General features: G+C 38.8%; 1 protein-coding gene across 1 annotated transcript in view; it reads right to left on the reverse strand.

Moving 5' to 3' along the window:
- LOC127433073 (WD repeat-containing protein 70-like) overlaps window positions 1-23,243 on the reverse strand; it is an 85,326-nt gene that overhangs the window by 15,640 nt on the left and 46,443 nt on the right. Inside the window, exons 11-13 of the mRNA XM_051684719.1 lie at window positions 12,976-13,075; window positions 10,366-10,450; window positions 7,777-7,915 (exon numbers count right to left, since the gene is read on the reverse strand). Coding sequence (XP_051540679.1) covers window positions 7,777-7,915; window positions 10,366-10,450; window positions 12,976-13,075 — 324 coding nt within the window. The remainder of the gene's footprint in view (window positions 1-7,776; window positions 7,916-10,365; window positions 10,451-12,975; window positions 13,076-23,243) is intronic.

Raw genomic sequence — 23,243 nt, forward strand, 5'->3', positions numbered from 1 at the left:
TTGCTTCCTCATTAACTGTAATCTTTAAGTGGAATTGGGGGGAAAAAATACCCTCATGTCATTTAAAACCTGTATGATGTTGAGTATATGATGACAGATTTTTCATTTTTTGTATACATACCCCTGCATGCTGATCATGGGGGGGGGGGGGGTGGCTGTTAAAGCTGCTTAGCTCCCAGATGTTCAGCTCCAAACCCTGAGCTTCCCAGCAAGCTCGACTTCCTCTCTGCCTGAAGCCCAGTTAAGCCTGCCTGACCTAGAATACAGCTTTAGACCCTCCTCCCCCAACGGGACAGATCCCAGTCAAGGTATCTCCATGCATTCAAACCCTGATAGACTTAACTGGATGTACAGGCTTAATCCTCCTCCAAGGAGTAATTGATTATTTAGAAAGATCAGTATTTGGTTGTGAATCTAAAATGAGCTTAAAGCCAAGCAGAGACTTTACTCGATTACCTTGCAGATACTGTGTGTGAGTTTGCAAGGGTTGCCATACTACACATCTGCATATGTGCAGAGATGAGCATGTGTGCAACCAAGATCACAGCTAGGGTTCTTATGCAGCATCGGTTCCGTTTTTTAAAAAGTAACGGAATCAAAGGATTTTCATTATGTTCCGTTAATGATTCTTGAACGTCTGCATTCTTCGGCCGATGTGCACGAAACACCGTACTAAAATATTCTGACAGTGTTTCCTGCACTGCTACTGAATTAGCGCCACGGCAACAGAAATTATGTTTTATCGGAGTTGTGAGTTTACAGTCTGAATTGAAAGACTGATTGCAGCTGAAATAATATATAATGCAATATGAATTAAATTAAAAAAAGTTTATATTACAAAATGTAAATAGAAAACACATCTTTGCGATGTCCTTGCTGGTTGCAAATACAATGAATAATAAAGCGTGACAAGTTTAGTCCAGTTCTCAAATGAATGACTCTTTTGAGCAGGTTTATTTCAATGAAGTAGTCCAGAAGAATCATTACTTTCATCATGTCCTAGTCTAAATTAACCAAGAACTGTTATTGTCTAATGTGTACTTTGTTCATACGACAATGCATAGTATATCATAGTTTTGTTGTAATAAATACAACAAAAACAAAACATAAAAATATGCAAAATAGTGTTGTTTTTTGTAACGTACATAGTTAGGACGAATTATTGTGCTTCCTCAAAATAGCAAATCGTTCAGGAATTGCAATCATTAAAGGAATATTCTGGGTTCAGCACAAGATAAGCTCAATTTCGACTCATCCGTCCTTTTCTTTAAAAAAAAGCACAAATCTGTGTTCCAGTGAGGCACTTACAATGGAAGTCAATGGGGTCAATTTTTGGAGGCAGAAATGTGAAGCTTATAATCTTATAAAAGCACTTACATTAATTCTTCTCTTAAAACTCATGTATCATGTGAGCGTAAAGTTGTTTAAATTTCTGCGAGATCACATGGTTTACACTGTTACATCGTCATGGCAACCATGTTGTAAAACTGATATTACTTTACACAGAAAAGATTAGCAAGCGATTTTATCACACTAACACGCATATTACTAACGTCTTGTGTCTATACTTTTGAAACAGTGAGTATTTTAATGTTTACAGATTGACCCCATTGACTTCCATTGTAAGTGTCTCACTGGAACACACATTTGTGCTTTTATTAAAGAAAAGGAGGGACGAGACAAAATACATTTTTGTGGTAATATACATTATGACACAAATGCTGTCGATTGAGCTGAACTTGTATTTAACACGGAATATTCCTTTAAGTGGAATCTGAACTGTAACAGTTACGGTAAATTCTTTATTCACGACCCCTACATGCAATCGGCACAGTACATGTGTGTGCAGATATGTTCATTCTGCCAGCACGCCAATGATAACTTGCAATCATGCCACACAAGATATCTTTGAAAAGTAACCCAACAGGTGACGGTTATGATGTGCTGGAACATGTACACACGGCTCCCACAGCTAGCCTGTTTTACACCTCCATCATGACCCAGCAGACGAGGCTGTTTGCATCTGTGAAACAAACAATGCACTCTTAAAGAAACAGTAATCATTTACCTCACACTCATGGTGTTCCAAACTTTCTATTTACTGTGGAACACAAAAGGAGATGTTTGACAGAATGTTAGCCTCAGTCACCATTCACCTTCATTGTATGGAAAAAGGATGCAAAGCAAGTGAATGGGGACTGAGGCGAATATTCTTCGGTATGGAGCATCAAGAGGCTGAGTAAATGATGACAATGTTCATTTTTGGGTGAACTATTCCTTTAACACAAATGTATTTATGTGTAGCTCAACTGTTTCAGCAAAAAGAGGAATGAAAACAATGGTAATGTTTTTTATGAGTCAGATTGTACTTCAGCACATTTACAGCAGTTATAGCAAAGACTAAAGTGACATTAAGGAATATTCTTCAATCTTTGGCTCTTTCCTAAACAAAGCTAGCTGTCAACATACAGAATATTCAGCAACGCTGAACACTTGCGCCACGGAAAGAACACAAGTGTTTATTAGCAGGCAAATGTGCACAAATACACACACACACACACACACACACACACACTTCATTTGTTTTTATATAATACTGGATTACCGAACAATTATAACAAGGCAATCACTGATGATCTACTGTTTATGAATTACTGCTCAAACAGTATTTATTAGCCTATATGACAATGTTAACTTCATAGTGTTCATACTGTAATACATTGAGGATGACTGTCTGAATATGCTACGCAGTTCCTGGAGCAAACTCTGGTCATTTCAAGACTGGACTACTGCAATGCTCTGTTGGCTGGCCTTCCAGCTAACACAATTAAGCCACTGCAGATGGTCCAGAATGCTGCAGCGCATCTGGTCTTTAATCAGCCAAAAAGGGCTCATGTCACCCCACTCTTGATTTCACTCCACTGGCTACCTGTAGCTGCCCACATCAAATTCAAGGTTTTGACTCTGGCCTTCAGGACAGCCAATGGAACCGCACCCTGTTACTTCAATTCACTTCTTCAGGTCTATGCTCCAACTGCTCTCCAACCTGGTTGTCCCATCACAAAGCGGCTCAAAGTCTATTTCATGATTGTTCACTTTCTCTGCTCCTCTGTGCTGCAATGAACTTCCAACCTCCACACGATCTGCTGTTACCTTCTCAACATTCAAGAACCAGCTGAAAACACATCTGTTCCACGAGCACTTAACCAACCCACACTAATTGCACTTACTACTGCACTTAACCTGCACTTAATGTACAAAAGAAAATCTTGTCTGTCTCTTTCTTCTTCGCTTGCATCTTTACTACTCCAGCCACTGTGAGAACTTGGCAGTCTTGTACTGCAGATGTTGTTAAACTTTGTATGACAGATTGCTTTGGATAAAAGCCTCCGCTAAATGACTAAATGTGAATGTAAGAGTGAATTTATTATTGGGATTTTGATTGCACTATAAACTGCATCTGGGATTTTATTAATTTTGGACTTCTGTTGCCTCAATTTCTGTGCTCGTCACAGTAAGGAAAGATTAAGCATAATTTTATTTTTTTTAGCATTCAATAAATAGATTTTATCCACTAACTGCCAATCGGTTATCAGCCTTTTCCACCACCTTAATTATCAGTATTGGCAAAATGCAATATCGGTTGAACTCTACTAGCAACAGAAGTAAACAGCTGCCTCTAGTAATCATGGTGGTACTCAAGTTGATATCTCAAACATACCATGATTCAGACCCAAATGTACAATGTGAATAGACACCTGTGGGGAGAGGGAGGTGGAATCGAATGCAGATTCAGATCCAAATTGCTGAACCAAGTGTGAAAACAGTCTCAAATATGAACAGAAGACACCTGGAGACTGTCTGAAATTTTAAGGGTAATTCTGCTTTTAGCTCAAAGTTAAACAAAGTCAGGCATAAGCCTTTCTGTGCAAGTCCAAGACGTTATAAAACACTTAAATAAACACTATATCATTAAATCTGAAGAGTACTGGTTCTATTTTAGTTTTCGGGCATCAAACAAGGTCAGCCACATTCCAAATGTTGAAGCCAGATGGTCCGGTAGGAATTCTGGAGAAGGCAGATGCCTCACCTGATTTTTGCACCTTGTGAAAGTCAAGAGCCACCCCTGGAGTATTTACTCTTTCTAGCGTGGAAATGCGTCCAGCTAACCACGCATAGCGCGACCCCGCTGCAGGGTTATGTCCAATGTTTACACTCGAATGATTGCTAGCTCTTCCTTTCACAGAGCCGCCTGGTGTACCATTTCATAAAAGACAGCACTTAAATTCTTCAGCCGTCTTGAGGAGAGACGCACTGGATAAACACAGTAAATAGCTCGCCGAAGTGCACGTCAGCTATAAATAAGTTCAGTCTCCTGGACAGTCCGAAGGTATTTTCACCAAACGAGAGCTGTTCAGAACACAAACTGATAAAGGTGGAAACCCCTGACTGATTACAGTTAAAGTGACAGTTCACCCAAAAATGAAAATTCTGTGATCATTTATTCACTCAATTGAGATGTGCAGCTCTTTTCCATACAAAGAAAGTGGATGGTGATTTATACTGTCAAGCTCCAGAAAAGACAAAAAAGCACCATGAAAGTAGTCCATACAACTTGTGGGCTATATTTCAAGTCTTCTGAAAATCTGTTGTGAGGGAATGAAAAACTATTATGTCGGAACACAAAACATATTGTAAGGGAAAACAAAAGACATCGCAATGGAACGCAAAACATTGCAAGGGAACGCAAAACTATTTTGAGGGAATGCAAAACATATTGTGAGGGAATGCAAAACTTTTTGAGAGAGAACGCAAAACTTTTGCAAGGGAACGCTAAACTATTATGTGGGAACACAAAACATATTGAAAGGGAACGAAAAAGACATTGCGATGGAACGCAAAACATATTGCAAGGGAACGCAAAACTATAATGTGGGAACACAAAACATACTGTGAGGGAACACAAATCTGTTGCAAGGGAATGAAAAACTATTACGTGGGAACACAAAACATATTGTAAGGGAACGCAAAATACATTGCGATGGAACGCAAAACATTGCAAGGGAACGCAAAATTATTATGAGGGAATGCAAAACATATATTGTGATGGAACGCAAAACTTTTTGAGAGAGAACGCAAAACTTTTGCAAGGGAATGCTAAACTATTAAGCGTGAACACAAAACATATTGTAAGGGAATGGAAAAGACATTGCGATGAATGCAAAACATTGCGAGGGAAGAGGGAATGCAAAACATATTGTGAGGGAATGCAACACTTTTTGAGAGAGAACAAAAAACTTTTGCGAGGGAACGCAAAACAATTATGAGGGAAGGCAAAACATATTGTGAGGGAACACAACACTTTTTGAGAGAACACAAAACATATTTTTTGGAACGGAAAAGACATTGCGATGGAACGCAAAACATACTGCAAGGGAATGCAAAACTATAATGTGGGAACATAAAACATGCTGTAGGGAAACACAAATCTGTTGCAAGGGAATGAAAAGCTATTACGTGGGAACACAAAACATATTGCGAGGGAACGCAAAAGACATTGCGATGGAACGCAAAACTATTATAAGGGAATGCAATACATATTGTGAGGGAACGCAAAACTTTTTGAGAGAGAACTCAAAACTTTTGAAAGGGAACGCTAAACTATTACAAAGGAACACAAAACATATTGTAAGGGAATGAAAAAGACATTGCAATGGAACGCAAAACATATTGCGAGGGAACGCAAAACTATAATGTTGGAATACAAAACATACTGTGAAGGAACAAATCTGTTGCAAGGGAATGAAAAACTATTACTTGGGAACAAAAAACATATTGTAAGGGAATGAAAAAGTCATTGCGATGGAACGCAAAACATATTGCGAGGGAACGCAAAAGACATTGCGATGGAACGCAAAACTATTATAAGGGAATGCAATACATATTGTGAGGGAACGCAAAACTTTTTGAGAGAGAACGCAAAACTTTTGAAAGGGAACGCTAAACTATTACAAAGGAACACAAAACATATTGTAAGGGAATGAAAAAGTCATTGCGATGGAACGCAAAAGACACTGCGATTGAACGCAAAAGACATTGCGATGGAATGCAAAAGACACTGCAAGTTAACGCAAAACTATTATGAGGGAATGCAAAACATATTGTGATAGAACGAAAAACTTTTTGAGAGAGAACATAAAACTTTTGCAAGGGAACGCTAAACTATTAATCGGGAACACAAAATATTGTAAAGGAACGGAAAACAATTATGAGGGAATGCAAAGCATATTGTGAGGGAACACAACACTTTTTGAGAGAGAACACAAAACTTTTATGAGGGAATGCAAAACATATTGTGATAGAACGAAAGACTTTTTGAGAGAGAACATAAAACTTTTGCAAGGGAACGCTAAACTATTAACCGGGAACACAAAATATTGTAAAGGAACGGAAAACTATTACGTGGGAACACAAAACATATTGTAAGGGAACGGAAAAGACATGGAACGCAAAACATATTGCGAGGGAACGCAAAACTATTACGAGGGAATGCAAAACATTGCAAGTGAATGCAAAACGTTTAGTGAGAAATTAAAACTATTATAAGGGAATGCAAAACATATTACAGGGATGCAAAACATCTTGAGAAGGAACACAACATTTATTGTGAGAGAACGCAAAACAGTTGTGAGGAATTGCAAACCTATTTCAGAAAATAAATTCCCTCCCTGTCCTCTAAGTCATCCGTACTATTCCATTAATACTTGCCTTCTTTTTTGATGCAGGACCATAAAAATCCTGTCAGTTCTAAGATCTACCATTAGCGCTTACGGTGTTATGACTACAGACAGAGCGATGTAGAGTGCTGGGGCTCAGGGACGGGTGCGCAGAAAACGAACAACCACAAGCTTTCATGACAAACTCACTGAAAAGCACATTCCATCACGGATGGCCACGGGAGCTTTCAGCTGTCACACATCCAAGAGCTTTCTATAGTCGCCCATCTCAGCATGAGCTCTGACCTCACAGAGAGCTCTCAGTGCGACTCGTGTGAGTCGAACCCTCTCAAGAGATGCATGTTAAAGTCTTGTCGAGGTCGATGCTATGACTTTGCCACAGTCATGACGCTCAACCCGCATCTTGCACGAGAATCAACACATGGTGCTTTAACTGTGAAAATGAGGTCTAAATGACTAAATCTATGCAATAAAGACAAGACCAATCACAACTCAGTATGCATAAAGATGTAAGAAAGAAGACCAATCAAATTCAGACTGTTCTTGTTGTTACATTTTGAATGTTGAACATTCTATCAATGCAAATCAATGGGAGATTTTCACATGTCAAAAAGTGCATTACAAAAAGTATAATTAAAAAGTATCCAGTTAACAAAAAATGAAAAATAGATCACATCTGAGGCTGAAATGATCTACAAAACAATGTTTAAGTCTGTAAGTTAAGTGCTTTGGGCTGAATTATTTGCAGAAGTTTAATACTTGGGGATTGAAGTTTAGAAACCATCACCAGAATGTTTGTGGAATATTAATGCAGTGCTGCTGCGCAAACACCATAATTAGTAGTACAAACATTTCACTGCACATAAACTGTGTCTGAACTCGTTTGTTAGAGTTAATGAGTCGGATCCTCTGCTGAGCACCTCTGAGTAACTGCACAATTAAGAAATTAACTTAAAGCCCTCTGTTAAATCTGTCAGACACAACAAAGGCTGATGTTTCATTCTGTGTTTATGGAAAAAGAACACTGTGGTAAACATACCGCATTGGTGACTTCAATCTCGTAGGCTTTTTTAAGCGATTCTCTCTCAAAGAACACCAGTTTCCCGTTGCCTTTGTCTTTCTTTACAGAGGTGCCCGTGACGAGGAGTTTATCATCTGGACTGAAACAGCAATCTGTCCTGTTTTAAAAGGAATAAAAACACGAGAGATACGTACAAAGACTGATTAAATTTTTTTTTTTACATTTATTTTATCCCCTTTTCTCCCCAGATTTGGAATGCCCAATTCCCACTACTTAGTAGGTCCTCATGGTGGCACGGTTACTCGCCTCAATCCGGGTGGTGGAGGACAAGTCTCAGTTGCCTCCGTTTCTGAGACAGTCAATCCGTGCATCTTATCACGTGACTCGTTGTGCATGACACCGCGGAGACTCACAGCATGTGGAGGTTCATGCTACTCTCCACAATCCACGCACAACTTACCACACGCCCCATTGAGAGCGAGAACCACTAATCGCGACCACGAGGAGGTTACCCCATGTGACTCTACTCTCCCTAGCAACCCGGCCAATTTGGTTGCTTAGGAGACCTGTCTGGAGTCACTCAGCACGCCCTGGATTCGAACTCACGACTCCAGGTGTGATAGTCAGCGCCAGTACTCGCTTAGCTACTCTAATGTTCTTATAAATCTTATAAATAACTGTAATGAAAGCTTTAATGCATACTAATACTTATAGAGCGTATATTGCATTAAAATATCCAATAAACATTCAACATCCAAATGAATGTGTTGTATTGTGTTATAATATACTGTATTATAATGCATTATTCTCTTTAATGGTATAATCATCAATAAGTTATATAACCTACTTTATATCATTTATACATTTGCATATCAAACTGGTCAAATACAATTGGTGTATTTTATCATATTGCCGTTTTCTAAAATAAATAAATAAGCCACTCAAGGCTGTGAGTTACAGTGATTTTACCAGGGTTCATTGTTTGCATCACACCATGCCTAAATGCTAGACTTTCAGCATGCAAAATTATTTTAGGCACCGCAACGGGCAGGATATGATAATAAATCACAAATAACAATTTACATTATATTTTAAAATGTTAAAATATATTGTCACTCACTTTCCTACATCAATAAAAACATGCAACTCTGAAATATGTATTCTTTGCATTGAGCCAAGAAGTCCAAAACATTTCAAACTTCTATTGTTCACTCGTCTCTGCATCTAGATACGCAGTTCAGAGTTCTCCAAACTTGAACTTTTGTCTGCAGCGGAATGTGAAATTTCTTTGCATGAGTTTGCATTTCCAGTCTCCCATGCCATATTCGGATGCATTTAAATGGGAGTGAAAGGAGTGTGAAGTGTGGTGTGTCAGCACCTTTACTTGTGGTAAAATCACTATAATGCATGGCCTGAATTACTGCTTTAATAACTGTAGTTAAAATTACTAATTAAAATATATGACGCTTTATTATAGTATACTACTTTAAGGCATTATGAATACATTTATAATGAATTATATACAGCCTATAAGACAAATGTTACCAAAAGAATGTAAACTGATCTTTGGAACACAATTCGTTAAAATTTTATAGATAATTTCCTACGAGTTTTTTTGGTTCAAAAAAAAAAAAAAAAATAAAAATAAAAAACATTTGGAGAGTTGGGACTTTTCCCGAAAAAAAAAGAAGCCAAAATTAAACAAATAAATCTCCTTTAAAATATTACATTATTGCTGTACAATATATTTAATTTGAAAATAAAAAACAACCCCGATAATACTTAGTTCCACAAAGTTTCACACTCCCATCTTTGTCATCAGATCAAAGAGGATACAAGAATAAGGGGCCGTTCACATCTAACGCGTCCTTGCACTACAAAAAAGCTAGATGTGGCGCAACAAATAGAACAGAACGTAAGTGTCTTGAAACATGTTTTTAACTATTGAAGTTCTTTTTTTCTACAAAAAAAACGTGGCGCTCCTGCACGAGACGCTAAATAACAGCGAAACGCTTCAAAGCTGTCAAAGTCGTCCGTCTAGTGCATATTCACACAGGAAAACTATTTAAAACCAATAAAAGTTCCTGAGTTCCTAACACTGGCATAGCCCAAATTGCATTGCCTAACAGGGCCTTAATATCAGCAGTTGTGGGAAATACTTTGAAAAAATGCAACACAGATTTTTCGGTCTTTACTGAAATGAATGACGTTTATCTTTTCTATAAAAATGAGTGAAAAAATGATCTCAAATATTGCATAAACTTTGTTTCCTGAAAAATAAAACGCATTTTTGTTATTGCTATTGGCCTGTTTACGATCCAGCTGCATAAAGATAAGCACACAGAGAGTAAATGAGTTGTGTTTCGTGTTTTATAACTATTTTAATGCATCATCAGTTACATCAGTCAGTGGGTCATAGCATGGATTGATCAGGTCTATTAATGTGCAACATAACCCATATATAAGTCAATAATAATACTAATCAATATATAGATATTTATGGTAAAACCTATGTTCAGTGTGCCGCAAGAATCATGAAATTCATGGTAAAACTTTGTCTCCCAATCTAACCCTGGAGGAGATGTTCCATTTCAATAGTTTCCTTACATTGGAAAGAAGGTGTTCAAACCATTAACAACACTGAGAGGTTTCCTAAAATTCCGAATGTCCCACGTCTTCAGAGTGTCATCGCCTGAAATTACACAAAACAGACAAAACAAGCATTGGAAATCATTGAACGAACATCAGAAACTACTCAAATGAGTAATATGAAAAATGAATCCAATGCACCTTCAAAGCATGTGACTACAGAGGAGTAAACGACTGAATCAGCATCACTGCACGTGTGTTTGAATCAGAGGACGGCTGCGCTGACGGTGGTGTGAGTCACGCTCATACGTGACTCTGATTGGTCGCAGTGCGTGTATAATGCACACGGGGATCTCCATGCATGTGCTGATTAACACTCTTCAAAGTGTGAATCTCTAAACGACAGTGACGTCCATGTGAACGTCGGGCCATTTCGTCAAAGAAAGGTTTGTGTCGGGGTCAAAGCTGAGTGTCTGTATGTTTATCAGTGTCATCTACAGGATGTGTGGCAAGGTTTTGCTCTCTCAAAGGTCACAGAAAACACAAGAGCTTTAGTGTTTGGATACAGCTACACTTTGTGTCTGGAAATTCAATAATGTCAAGGCTGATCCAAAATAAGCGTCAGCAGTGTGACCGAAATCGTGCATCACAGTATGAGTAAGTGCATATCATGATAACAGTATACAACACAATATTGTTATTTTTGCTGGATATTCAATTGTTTATATGAAACAATCTTGTGGTAATCTTTTTATCTCTTTTTATTTGGAAACTGATGGAAATGAAAAGATAACGAATGAACGATTAGTCTCACATTTCATAATTACATTTATTTTAAAATTACATAATATAATATAATAATAAAATATATTATATTATAATTTAATTTATTATTATTTTTTTTAAATAATTTTGGTTGTACTATTTTGAGCCTTTTGTTCTTTAATATTCTACAGTGTTCATTTTATATTAAAAACAAAAGATTCAAAATGGTGAAACTAACATCATTAAACAGATGGCTCTGACTCTGACGAGTAAAGACGCTGATTACCACACCTGGAGTCGTGAGTTCGAATCCAGGGCGTGCTGAGTGACTCCAGCCAGGTCTCCTAAGCAACCAAATTGGCCCGGTTGCTAGGGAGGGTAGAGTCACATGGGGTAACCTCCTCGTGGTCGTGATTAGTGGTTCTCGCTCTCAATGGGGCGTGTGGTAAGTTGTGCGTGGATCGTGGAGAGTAGCATGAGCCTCCACATGCTGTGAGTCTCTGCGATGTCATGCACAACGAGTCACATGATAAGATGCACGGATTGACGGTCTCAGAAGCGGAGGCAACTGAGACTTGTCCTCCGCCACCCGGATTGAGGTGAGTAACCGCGCCACCACGAGGACCTACTAAGTAGTGAGAATTGGGCATTCCAAATAAAAAATTAAAGATAATAATTTGATTGAAAAATCTATTAAAATAAACAAAAATTAACATTAACTCTTTTATATTGAGCTTAACTCCTTAATAATACAACAGTCAGTCCACTGATAATGACGCAAATATGATATTAAAATTAAAGGTTAAAATTAATGTACATTTTATACGTGAAATTTGTATAAGTAAAATGTGTGTATATTTAAGTTGTTGTAACTGGTCACCATTTTTCATTATCTTTTTACACGAAAAAAACATTATTTTATGACAACCATAACGTATGAAAATAAATCGCTTCTACTCAGAAACGTACATATCTATAGCATTTTTAACTTTACTTAATTTGCATTAAAGTGTACAACACAAAATATCAATTATAAGGTGAACATAAAGAGTGATACATAGAGTAAATGAATAATTGTTATTCCCTTAACTTCTTTGACTTACAAATCCATAAAATTAAGATTGTAAGTACTAATAACCCAGTACAGAACTGAGGTTGTGGGTAATACTATAATCTCTCGTTCTTAAATAATTTAAGCATGTTTGTATGTTCAAACGGAACTTATTATGGCATTAAATTGCTTGATATTAAGAATTTAGAGCTCTTTATAGTATTTTTGATGTTGTTTAACCATAATTAGTTTTGTGTAAAGTCACCATTAGGGTGATTATTGTTCCCTTTGGTAAAGTTGGATCCTGTTCAATCCATGCCATTTTTCCTGGTGCATGCTTAATTAAATTAAGTAGAAACTATGACAGAAATGTTCATTTGAACTGACGTTAAATCTTACTCATGTGACACCTTTTTAAGTAAATAAAGCTGAATGAACTGATAGATTTGTGTATAACAAAGATTTTCTAGTTATGCTGACATAAAATGGCCTTAAGTTGAATTTACTTAAAACTTGTGATTAAATAATGCTACATATATATTTTAAGTAAATCCAACACATCATTTTTTCTTCATTATTTCATTTCAAACGGTTCTGCTGTGCGACAAATACATTTTTTCAAGCACAAATGTTACATGTAGTTTCTCGATTAATATGAGCATACATAATAATTACAAAATTGCTTTGGATGGAGAATGGCGTAAAGCATATGAAACCGCAGGACATGTCAACTTCCCAAAATTAGCTCATGTCTACCCAGATACCATCATAATACCCAGTAAGAAGCATAAGCAAACTCAGTGAGATCTCACCTCCCCGTGATGCCAGAGTTAGTCCGTCATAGGAGAAGGTGAGACAGGAAGTGTCCGTTCCGGGCGTGTGGGCCTGACGACAGTGGAACTTGGTGTGGACCTGCAATAAAACCAAGAAACACGTTAGAAAAACGGAAGAGGACCTTTCAACACGTCTGGATCAGCGAATGTTTGGTACTGAGTCCATTAATAACCTCTCCTTGCTCTCAGCGGTCACAGTGTGCAAAGTATGAAGAACTCGAATGTGCCACTTAAGTTACATAAAGACCTTTTCATACCCGAACGCCAGGAGGCCATGAGGTTTCCATTTGCAAAAGGAGTGAAAAGCAACACTGCACTCGACTCTACAAACCACAGAAATGTTGGAAGTAGTTCCGACCATGGCAGAGTGTCAGATATTAACCAGGGTCCGAGAGTGACAATAATCCTCGGTATTTAATTTCTTCACCACTAGAGTCACCGAACAGAACTGAAAAAATAAACACTGTTTGCTTTCCTGAATACTCCCTCTGTCTTCCATTGGTCCGACAAACAGATAGTCCCATCCCGAACTCAAAACATTTAAAGTGCTACAAAGTCATTAAAATGTTATACTTTTCAGTGAAATCATCCAATAATAGCTTACTTAACTGTTACAACACATTAAACTTGGATAGGAAAAAATTATGCACAATGTGGGGCAAAAAATGCCCCTGCAGTAAACTCCTCTGTTCTGATATCAAGCATTTGATGCATTTCATAAAATTATATTGCATTACATCAACCCCAGGGGGCAAATATCGCTCTTTAAAAACAAAGCTCATTAGTGAACCTGTCGTGACATTTCCTGTGCTGTCTTTGACATGTGCCACCACATCGCAGTGTATATTTGGATCTCTGAATGGGATTCTCATCCAAAACGTTTACTGATCAGCTCTATTTAACCTGATCAATATAACACTCTAACAGTCACGTGTGAAATCAAATGTGCTGGAATCCACTGAGGCCACAAAGTGGCATTTGACCACCAAAATCCATTAGTTACATTTTACATTTACATTTAGTCATTTAGCAGAGGCTTTTATCCAAAGCGACTTACAAATGAGACACATAGCAAGCAATCTGTCATACAAAGTTTAACAACATCTGCAGTATAGGACTGCCAAGTTCTCACAGTGGCTGGAGTAGTAAAGATGCTAGCAAAGAAGAAAGAGACAGACAAGATTTTTTTTTGTACATTAAGTGCAGGTTAAGTGCAGTAGTAAGTGCAATTAGTGTGGGTTGGTTAAGTGCTCGTGGAACAGATGTGTTTTCAGCTGGTTCTTGAATGTTGAGAAGGTAACAGCAGATCGTGTGGAGGTTGGAAGTTCATTGCAGCACAGAGGAGCAGAGAAAGTGAACAATCATGAAATAGACTTTGAGCCGCTTTGTGATGGGACAACCAGGTTGGAGAGCAGTTGGAGCATAGACCTGAAGAAGTGAATTGAAGTAACAGGGTGCAGTTCCATTGGCTGTCCTGAAGGCCAGAGTCAAAACCTTGAATTTGATGTGGGCAGCTACAGGTAGCCAGTGGAGTGAAATCAAGAGTGGGGTGACATGAGCCCTTTTTGACTGATTGAAGACCAGATGCGCTGCAGCATTCTGGACCATCTGCAGTGGCTTAATTGTGTTATCTGGAAAGCCAGCCAACAGAGCATTGCAGTAGTCCAGTCTTGAAATGACCAGAGTTTGCTCCAGGAACTGCGTAGCATATTTAGACAGGAAAAGTCTGATTTTCCTGATGTTGTAAAGCGTGAACCTGCAAGACCGGGCGGTTGATGAGATAAATTAAGCTGGTCATGTACCACCACTCCAAGGATCCGGGCTGTACTGGTTGGTGTTACTGTAGTTGAACCAAGACGAATAGTGAGGTTGAGGTCAACAGATGGGTTGGCTGGGATCACAAGGAGTTCTGTCTTGGCAAGGTTGAGCTGAAGGTGTCGTTCCTTCATCAAGGCCGAAATGTCTGAGATGCAGGCAGAGATACGAGCTGAGACAGTAGGGTCATCAGGCCTGCGTAGCAGTGGTAGGAAAAGCCATGTGCCTCAATGACTGGTCCGAGTGATGTTGTGTACATCGAGAAGAGGAGGGGTCCAAGCACTGATCCTTGAGGAACCCCAGTGGTCAGCTGGTGTGTCTTGGACACCTCTCCTCACCAGGAGATCTCGAACAATCTGCCAGTGAAATATAACTCAAACATCCAAGTGCAGTTCCTGTGATGCCCAGGTCAGAGAGCGTGGACATTAGTTAGCTTATTAAAGAAATGTTCTGGGTTCAATACATGTCAAAGTTAATCGACAGCATTTGTGGCATAATGTTGATTACCACAAAAAAGCAAAAATCTGTGTTCCAGAGCTCCGCTTTATTTGCATACAATGCAGGAACTGAAGATCAGATTTATATCCGTTTGGCAGAGACACACTGATGGGGTCAAGTGTAAATGGAATGTGCTTATTCAATCGAACAGCAATCCGATCAGTAAAAATGCATTAAGTAACCAAGTTCCAGTAAACATTTTTGTACACTGCAAAAAAAAACATTTTTGTCTTATTCTGTAGTCAAATGATCTAAACATGCTTTAAACAAGATACATTTACGTGATATGCTAAGGCTTGTATATAATATATATCATTATGTTTCATCATATTTAAAAGCTTGTTTTCAAAAATAAAAAATAAAAGAATATATTGTGAATATAAGTGTATTTTTTCTTGTGGTACTAGCAACACAAATGGAAAAACAAGTGAAAAAAAAAAACTAGTGTCATAAGACAAAATACACTTGTTTTCACAAAACGTCAATGTGTGTTCAATGAACAACGGCGTTAAAGGCCCCCTGCTGTAAAAGGCTCTTTTAATTTTATTTTCTCCCAAAACACTAAAAAGCAACAAAAACAGGTGGCCTGGGTAGCTCAGCGAGTATTGACGTGGACTACCATCCCTGGAGTCGCGAGTTCGAATCCAGGGCATGCTGAGTGACTCCAGCCAGGTCTCCTAAGCAACCAAATTGGCCCGGTTGCTAGGGAGGGTACAGTCACATGGGGTAACCTCCTCGTGGTCACTATAATGTGGTTCTCGCTCAAGGTGGGGTGCGTGGTGAGTTGTGCGTGGATGCCACGGAGAATAGCATGATGCCTCCACATGCGCTACGTCTCCATGGTAACGCGCTCAACAAGCCACGTGATAAGATCCGCTGATTGACGGTCTCAGACGTGGAGGCAACTGAGATTCGTCCTCCGCCACCCGGATTGAGGCGAGTCACTACGCCACCACGAGGACTTAGAGCGCATTGGGAATTGGGCATTCCAAATTGGGGAGAAAAAAAACTCCCACAGCACTTTTCTAAACACCTGTTAGTCACTATGAACTGCAAAATATTCCTGTTACATGAGATCATTGCGTGTAATCGCTAAAGGTTTATTTTGAGGTAATTTGATCTAATATGGAGTGGTGGTGGCGTAGTGGGCTAAAGCACATAACTGGTAATCATAAGGTTGCTGGTCAATCCGCACAGCTATCACCATTGTGTCATTGAGCAAGACATTTAACTCCAGGTTGCTCCAGGGGGATTGTCCCTGTAATAAGTGCACTGTAAGTCGCTTTGGGTAAAAGCGTCTGCCAAATGCATAAATGTAAATGTAAATGTAATATTTAATCATTTTTTAAAAGTTGCAAATTTATGTCGCTAATGAAAATCCCTGAAATGAACACATTTATTTTGATAAGGTGATTAAAACAAAAGTTTTTCAATAACTTTCCAGTATGTGAAAGGACAGTATTTGGGGTAAAAAGCCTCCATGAAACAAATTGTTTTCTTGAATGGGGGGAATAGATTTGTTATGAAAAATGTTCAAAGTGGGCTCACATTGACTCATCCAATCATGATGGAGATGCATTTGTTTATACAATGCTTGAGATGTTCTGAAATGCTGAATGTGACTGAAATTAAAGGTGCTGTAAATGATTTTAGCGTTCTGAAGCTTTCATGTGACAGAGCCGTTGAATTAGCCACACCCCCTCATTCCAAAATCCCGCCCTCCAAAGATAATTTTGAGACCAAAACAGAGCAAAAGAGCAGCATTGTTTGTCCCTGTGGCTGTCAAATTCAACAGTAGCACAATAGCACCCTAAACTGACAAACATGGTGAATCATAGCCTCAATGATCCGCTTCAAATACAACGCTATGAGAACAAGCAAAATGATTGACAGGTGAAAACCGCCAATGTCCACGGACACATTTTGTTTGCTGTACAAAGTCTATAGCCAAAGTCTAAGTATTTGCTTGACAAATTTTGCCCTATAACGATTGTCTCTATGTTTACATGATATCACACATATTATGTTGCTCCATCAAAATTCAATAAAAACAAATAGATTTTTTCAATATTGATACACTTTGTGACAAAAAATATATCCTTAAGGGGGGCCTTTAGCCCCTATCTATTTTCCTGGCCAAAAATAGTGGAAAAGTTCATCAGCTTTTTTGTAATCAAGTCTTTAAGGTTTGTATCTATACAGAAATTGACTTTCAAAAACAAACCAACCCTGTGAAATATTCACTGCAGTAAAAAAGCCTGAGCCCCAGTCTCCCTAACTACATTAAAATAAATGAAGAGTGATTGAAAGTCACTCGTGTAAAGAGTCACTTGGTAAAACCGCTGCATACTGAAGAAAAGTGGAAGCGGTGGTACTCTCACAGGGGGACAAAAGGAAGTCATTAACCTGAAACGGCGAGATAACACGGTTCCACACACCTTGCGCTCCCTCGTGCCGTCCCCATCGTGCCGGCACTTCGCAACTCTTCGCCAAACCAATTTACTCTCGCATAACTGGCCGGCTTCATTCTTTATCAGAGTTTCTCCACCTGCTCGTGAGACCAGCGAAGCGTATCCCTGGTGATTACTAAACGCTCGCAGCGGCCACATCAGTCTAATTAATTCATAACGAGTGCTTGCTTGGTATTGTAAGGCAATATTCTGTGTAAAGCTGCTTTGGAGCAACTTCTATTGTTAAAAGAAAGCCAATTATTTTATTCTGAAAACAACGTTCTGTCTTTAAAATATCTTTGTTTCACAGAGAATAAATGGGTCTTTATATGTGAAAATATATAGCTGGCTTTATATTTAACGAATGGGGTCCCTCGCAAGAGGACTGTCATATTTGGGGTCCTTGGCATTAAGAAGTTTGAAAACGCTTGATATAGGTCACAAAAGCTAAATCTTGTCACCAAGCACTAACATGTAAAGCAACATGCAGAATGCTTGAAGAAAAGCTGGTGAAAGTGAACTGATATACAGTAGATCAGAGTTCACGGCTAAATTCACCAGCATGAAACATCTGTCACGACACCTTTGGTTTCAGGGTTTGGCCGTCGAGCACAAAACAGTCGTGTGTCTGTTAAGCAGACTCTTGGAGTACATCTCCACACAGATACAGACATGATGTAACATTTGCCAAAAAAAAAAAGGAAAAGGAGAAGGAACTGGCAAAAATGTGATTATAGTTCACAAGACATTTTCAGCCCCCTCGGAATACCGTTCTCCCACCATTGAGGGAACAGGTCGGGTTTCCAGCATGCCGCGAGCCTGATTACCAGCGCGAGCTTTGAGGAACATCCATCTTCCACCAATATCAGGAGTAAAACAAGAGATTTCACGCAAAGTCTGCCTTTTGAAAACCAGCAGAGGGAGTGTTCTGACGAAATCTCAGAAAGTAAAAAAACTAGAGACAAAATGTGAGAGTAAATGTTCAAATGCACCTGCCATCTTAGTTGACGTCTGAATAGATGTAATCTTAAATGTGCATGCAATTTGTCTACCGATATTTGATTTTGCCGATACGACAACTTGTTGGTGGATAAAGCCGATATCCAATCACTTTAAAAATCGATTTCATGAATGTTAAAAAATGGTCTTAGTCTTTCCTAGAGGTAGACTGATATATCGGTTTTACCGATTAATCGGTGCCAATAGTTGCTTTTTGGAATTATCGGTTATCGGCAAAGATATATGCCGATAGTTTTAATTTTTTTATTTCTCATCAATACACCTCATCTGGTGAATGTATAGGCTATAAAAAGCTTCATTTGGTAAATACTTACAGTGGCAAGAAAAAGTATGTGAACCCTTTGGAATTATCTGCATTTATGTATAAATATGTCTTAAAATATGGTTTGATTTTCATCTAAGTTACAGTAATGAACAAACACAAAATGTTTAAACTAATAACACACACATTTTTGTATTGCTCTTGCACATATTGAATACATAATTCAAACGTTCACAGTGTATGTTGGAAAAAGTATGTGAACCCCTGGGCTAATGACGTCAACAAAAGCTAATTAGATTCAGGAGTTGGCAAACCTGGCATCCAATTAATGAAACGAGATTGGAGGTGTGGGTTACAGCTACTTTGACTTGTAAAAAGCACTGAAACATTTTCAGTTTGCTATTCAAAAGATGCATCTGCTGATGCAGACCACACCTTAACCCAATAGAGATGCTGTAGGATGACGTCAAGAGAGCCATTCACACCAGACATGTAAGGAAGAATGGCCAAAATTCCTTCTGAATGTTGTGCAGGTCTAATCCGCAGCTACCGGAAACTCTTGGTTGAGGTTATTGCTGCCAAAGGAGGATCGACCAGTTATTCAATCCAAGGGTTCACTTACTTTTTTAACAGCACTGTGAATGTTTAATGGGATGTGCTCAGTAAAGACATGAAATATTATAATTATTTATGTGTTGTTAGCTTATGCACATTTGTGCTTGTCTATATTTGTGAATTTGATGAAGATGAGATCACATTTTATGACCAATTAAAGCAGAAAACCAGCTAATTCCAAAAGGCTTACATACTTTTTTTGCCACTGTACATACAGTATAGAGCACTGTAACACAACCAAGTCTCTATCATTTAAAAATTAGAGTCACCAGCCTCTAATGCGGGCTTATTTATAGTTAAAAGTTCCACGTTGTAAAGACGCTGACTATCACCCCTGGAGTCGTGAGTTCGAATCCAGGGTGTGCTGAGTGACTCCAGCCACGTCTCCTAAGCAACCAAATTGGCCTGGTTGCTAGGGAGGGTAGAGTCACATGGTGTAACCTCCCCGTGGTCGCTATAATGTGGTTCTCGCTCTCGGTGGAGTGTGTAGATGTTACGGAGAATAGCGTGAAGCCTCCACACGCCTCTACGTGTACCTCTACGCGGTAACACGCTCAACAAGTCACGTGATAAGATGCGTGGATTGACGGTCTCAGACGTGGAGGCAACTGAGATTCGTCCTCCAACACCCGGATTGAGGCGAGTCACTACACCACCACGAGGACTTAGAGCGCATTGGGAATTGGGCATTCCAAATTGGGGAGAAAATTAAAAAAAAATAAAAAAAATTAACAATTAATATGAACTCAAAACAATCAATAAAAGGTATAAATAAACATATATAAATATAAATAAACATTCAATAAACAGTGACAGTGACTGAGACCTGGCTCCGTTATAATGCTCTACATGCAAGTATTCACCAAATAAATGTAAATATATTCACCAGATTATGTTTTTTTTATGAATCTTTCTCAAAATATGAAGTTGGAGAGGCAACGTATGCTGACGGGGCACATTTACTATATATCTGTTAGACAACATTACCTTGCATTAATGGGAAATATATAAATATATATATTGCATAACAGAGATATTCACAAAAAACTAAACGTGAGATGTTACAATCACGCAACAGCAAAGTAAAGGTTTGCTGGCTGATCTCGAACTCCAGATGCTCCATTTGTTTTACGACAGCGACTGAGGTGAACAAACTCACACAGATGTGCCGCTGAAAACAATCGCGGCTCCTAAAGCTCTCGCCCCAGCTGGCAGAAAACAATTAACTCACAAAAGATGGATATTTGCTTCATGTCAGAGAAGCTTACATCAGTCTTCGGTTTAATCATTTTTCTGTGATTATTTGTCTGATTATGTGAATAGGATCATCCACTGCATTCGAGTAATGACTTTCAATGAAGTGTTAAGAACGAGACGTGCTCGTGCTCTGCATTTATGCTATTAAATGCATGAATGTTTCCGAGCAAACTCTCGGAAAATGATCCCATAAAAACGTAACTGGATTTTTAGTGCATGTCTGTTAGCTTTGAAACCAGTCAAATGCTTGTGCACTCATATAAGTTGACAAAATTATTCTTTATCACTCTCATTTTGCAGGAAACAGACCAAAAATATTAATGACTCACAAAGAGGTCAATCATTTCAAAGTGCTTCAGGACACTGAAGCACAGGTGTGCTTCTTGGAAAAGAAGTTTCCTGAACAATGACATGTGTAGAATTTCAGGGTGTGTGTGTGAGATATAGGAAGACGTAAAAAAAAAAAGCACGAGAGAGAAACAAGGACCTGAATATCTCAAAATGCCCTGAGATTTACTTTCATAGACACATGAAGCATGCCTGTATATAAATGTATTCTCAATGCATTTTAATGCATGCATTTTGCCTTATAATACACCTTTTGAACAGCTGTGTGTTCTTATGATTTTAACCACAGCTTTAATGCTTGAAGTACTCACTTACTTCAGGGTTTTAGGCGTTTTGTCGTCTTGCACCAAAGTTGTAAAACTGGACATAACTTTACAAAGAAAATGTTAGTAAGTGATTTTATCACAGTAAAATCATGTTTACACACACACTGTGTCTATACTTTTGAAACAGTGAGCATTTTAATGTTTACAGATTGACCCCATCAGGAGGAACGAGTCAAAATAATTTTTTTATTGTAATCAACATTATGACACAAATGCTGTCGATTGAGCTTAACTATATACTGTATATATATAAAAATCCCAAAACCCGGGGGCCTGGGTAGCTCAGCGAGTACTGGCGCTGACTACCACCCCTGGAGTCACGAGTTCGAATCCAGAGCATGCTAAGTGACTCCAGTCAGGTCTCCTAAGCAACCAAACTGGCCCGGTTGCTAGGGAGGGTTGAGTCACATGGGGTAACTTCCTTGTGGTCACTATAATGTGGTTCTCGCTCTCAGTGGGGCGTGTGGTGAGCTGTGCGTGGATGCTGCGGAGAATAGCGTGAAGCCTCCACATGTGATATGTCTCCGCGGTAACACGCTCAGCAAGCCACGTGATAAGATGCGCGGATTGATGGTCTCAGACACGGAGGCAATTGAGATTCATCCTTGCCACCCGGATTGAGTCACTACGCCACCACAAGGACTTAGAGCGCATTGGGAATTGGGCATTCCAAATTGCGGAGAAAATAAAAAAAATACAAAATCCCAAAACCCCTGTAAATCCAGCCTAATGACCAGCCACACCAGGGTGGAAGACCAGCAAACCAGTTTTAGCTGTTTTTTTCCCAACATAGTACCCATGTAAAACGTCTATACTGAGGCTGACACCTTTATCCAGTGACCTGACATCTCTTCATGAAAACCTACAAAAACATGACAAGAGTTGAAGCTGATATAGTTTGAAAAGATAAATTACGGTACTCTGAAATATGATGATGTAATGTGGGTGAACGTCAGGCAGAAGATAACACATCACCTGTGCGCTTTTGAAGATCGCGAGACACGAGTCAAACTGAAGCAAGTTCATGACCTGGCAATCAATGTTCAAGCCCTGCACAGAATCATCTAGATTTCCACCCGAGGATCAATGAGATCCATCAGCAGGACCCAGGAGCACATCTGTCCACCACAATATCTCCACTGCAGACCACAGAAAAGATCAACATCTGGATGCAGATTCATCATGTCTGGTCACAATCTCTGTTTATGAGTAAAGCCAAAGTGATCTAACCAAGTTTGGGCTTTTGATTAACACAGAGAACAGACGTGAGCGGTGTGACCCAAATTTTACATCACTGTATGAGTATCATGTACAGTAAATGCTTATATCACAATATAGTTATTTGTTGTTGAAAATGACCAAATGAAACAATCGTGCTGTAACACCTATTTTTGGGAAAATCCAGTGAATTAAACACAGTTGCTTAGCAACTGTAAATGACTTTTTGTTGTGCCTAACAACATGCCGAAGTGTGTAATTTCCACGCCACTATCGCCACAAATGGAATTTTGCAAATAGTGTCAACAGGGGTTGAATCTTATTAAAACGAACAGATTTAAACTTCTTTCTCTGTGTTATTTAAAGGTCTTATTAAAACTTAAATGAAAACTTTTCACCAGGCCTTCATCATTTATTTTTGGTACTTTTCAAATGTCT

The sequence above is a fragment of the Myxocyprinus asiaticus genome, chromosome 42, assembly GCF_019703515.2.
Source record: "Myxocyprinus asiaticus isolate MX2 ecotype Aquarium Trade chromosome 42, UBuf_Myxa_2, whole genome shotgun sequence".
NCBI lineage: Eukaryota > Metazoa > Chordata > Actinopteri > Cypriniformes > Catostomidae > Myxocyprinus > Myxocyprinus asiaticus.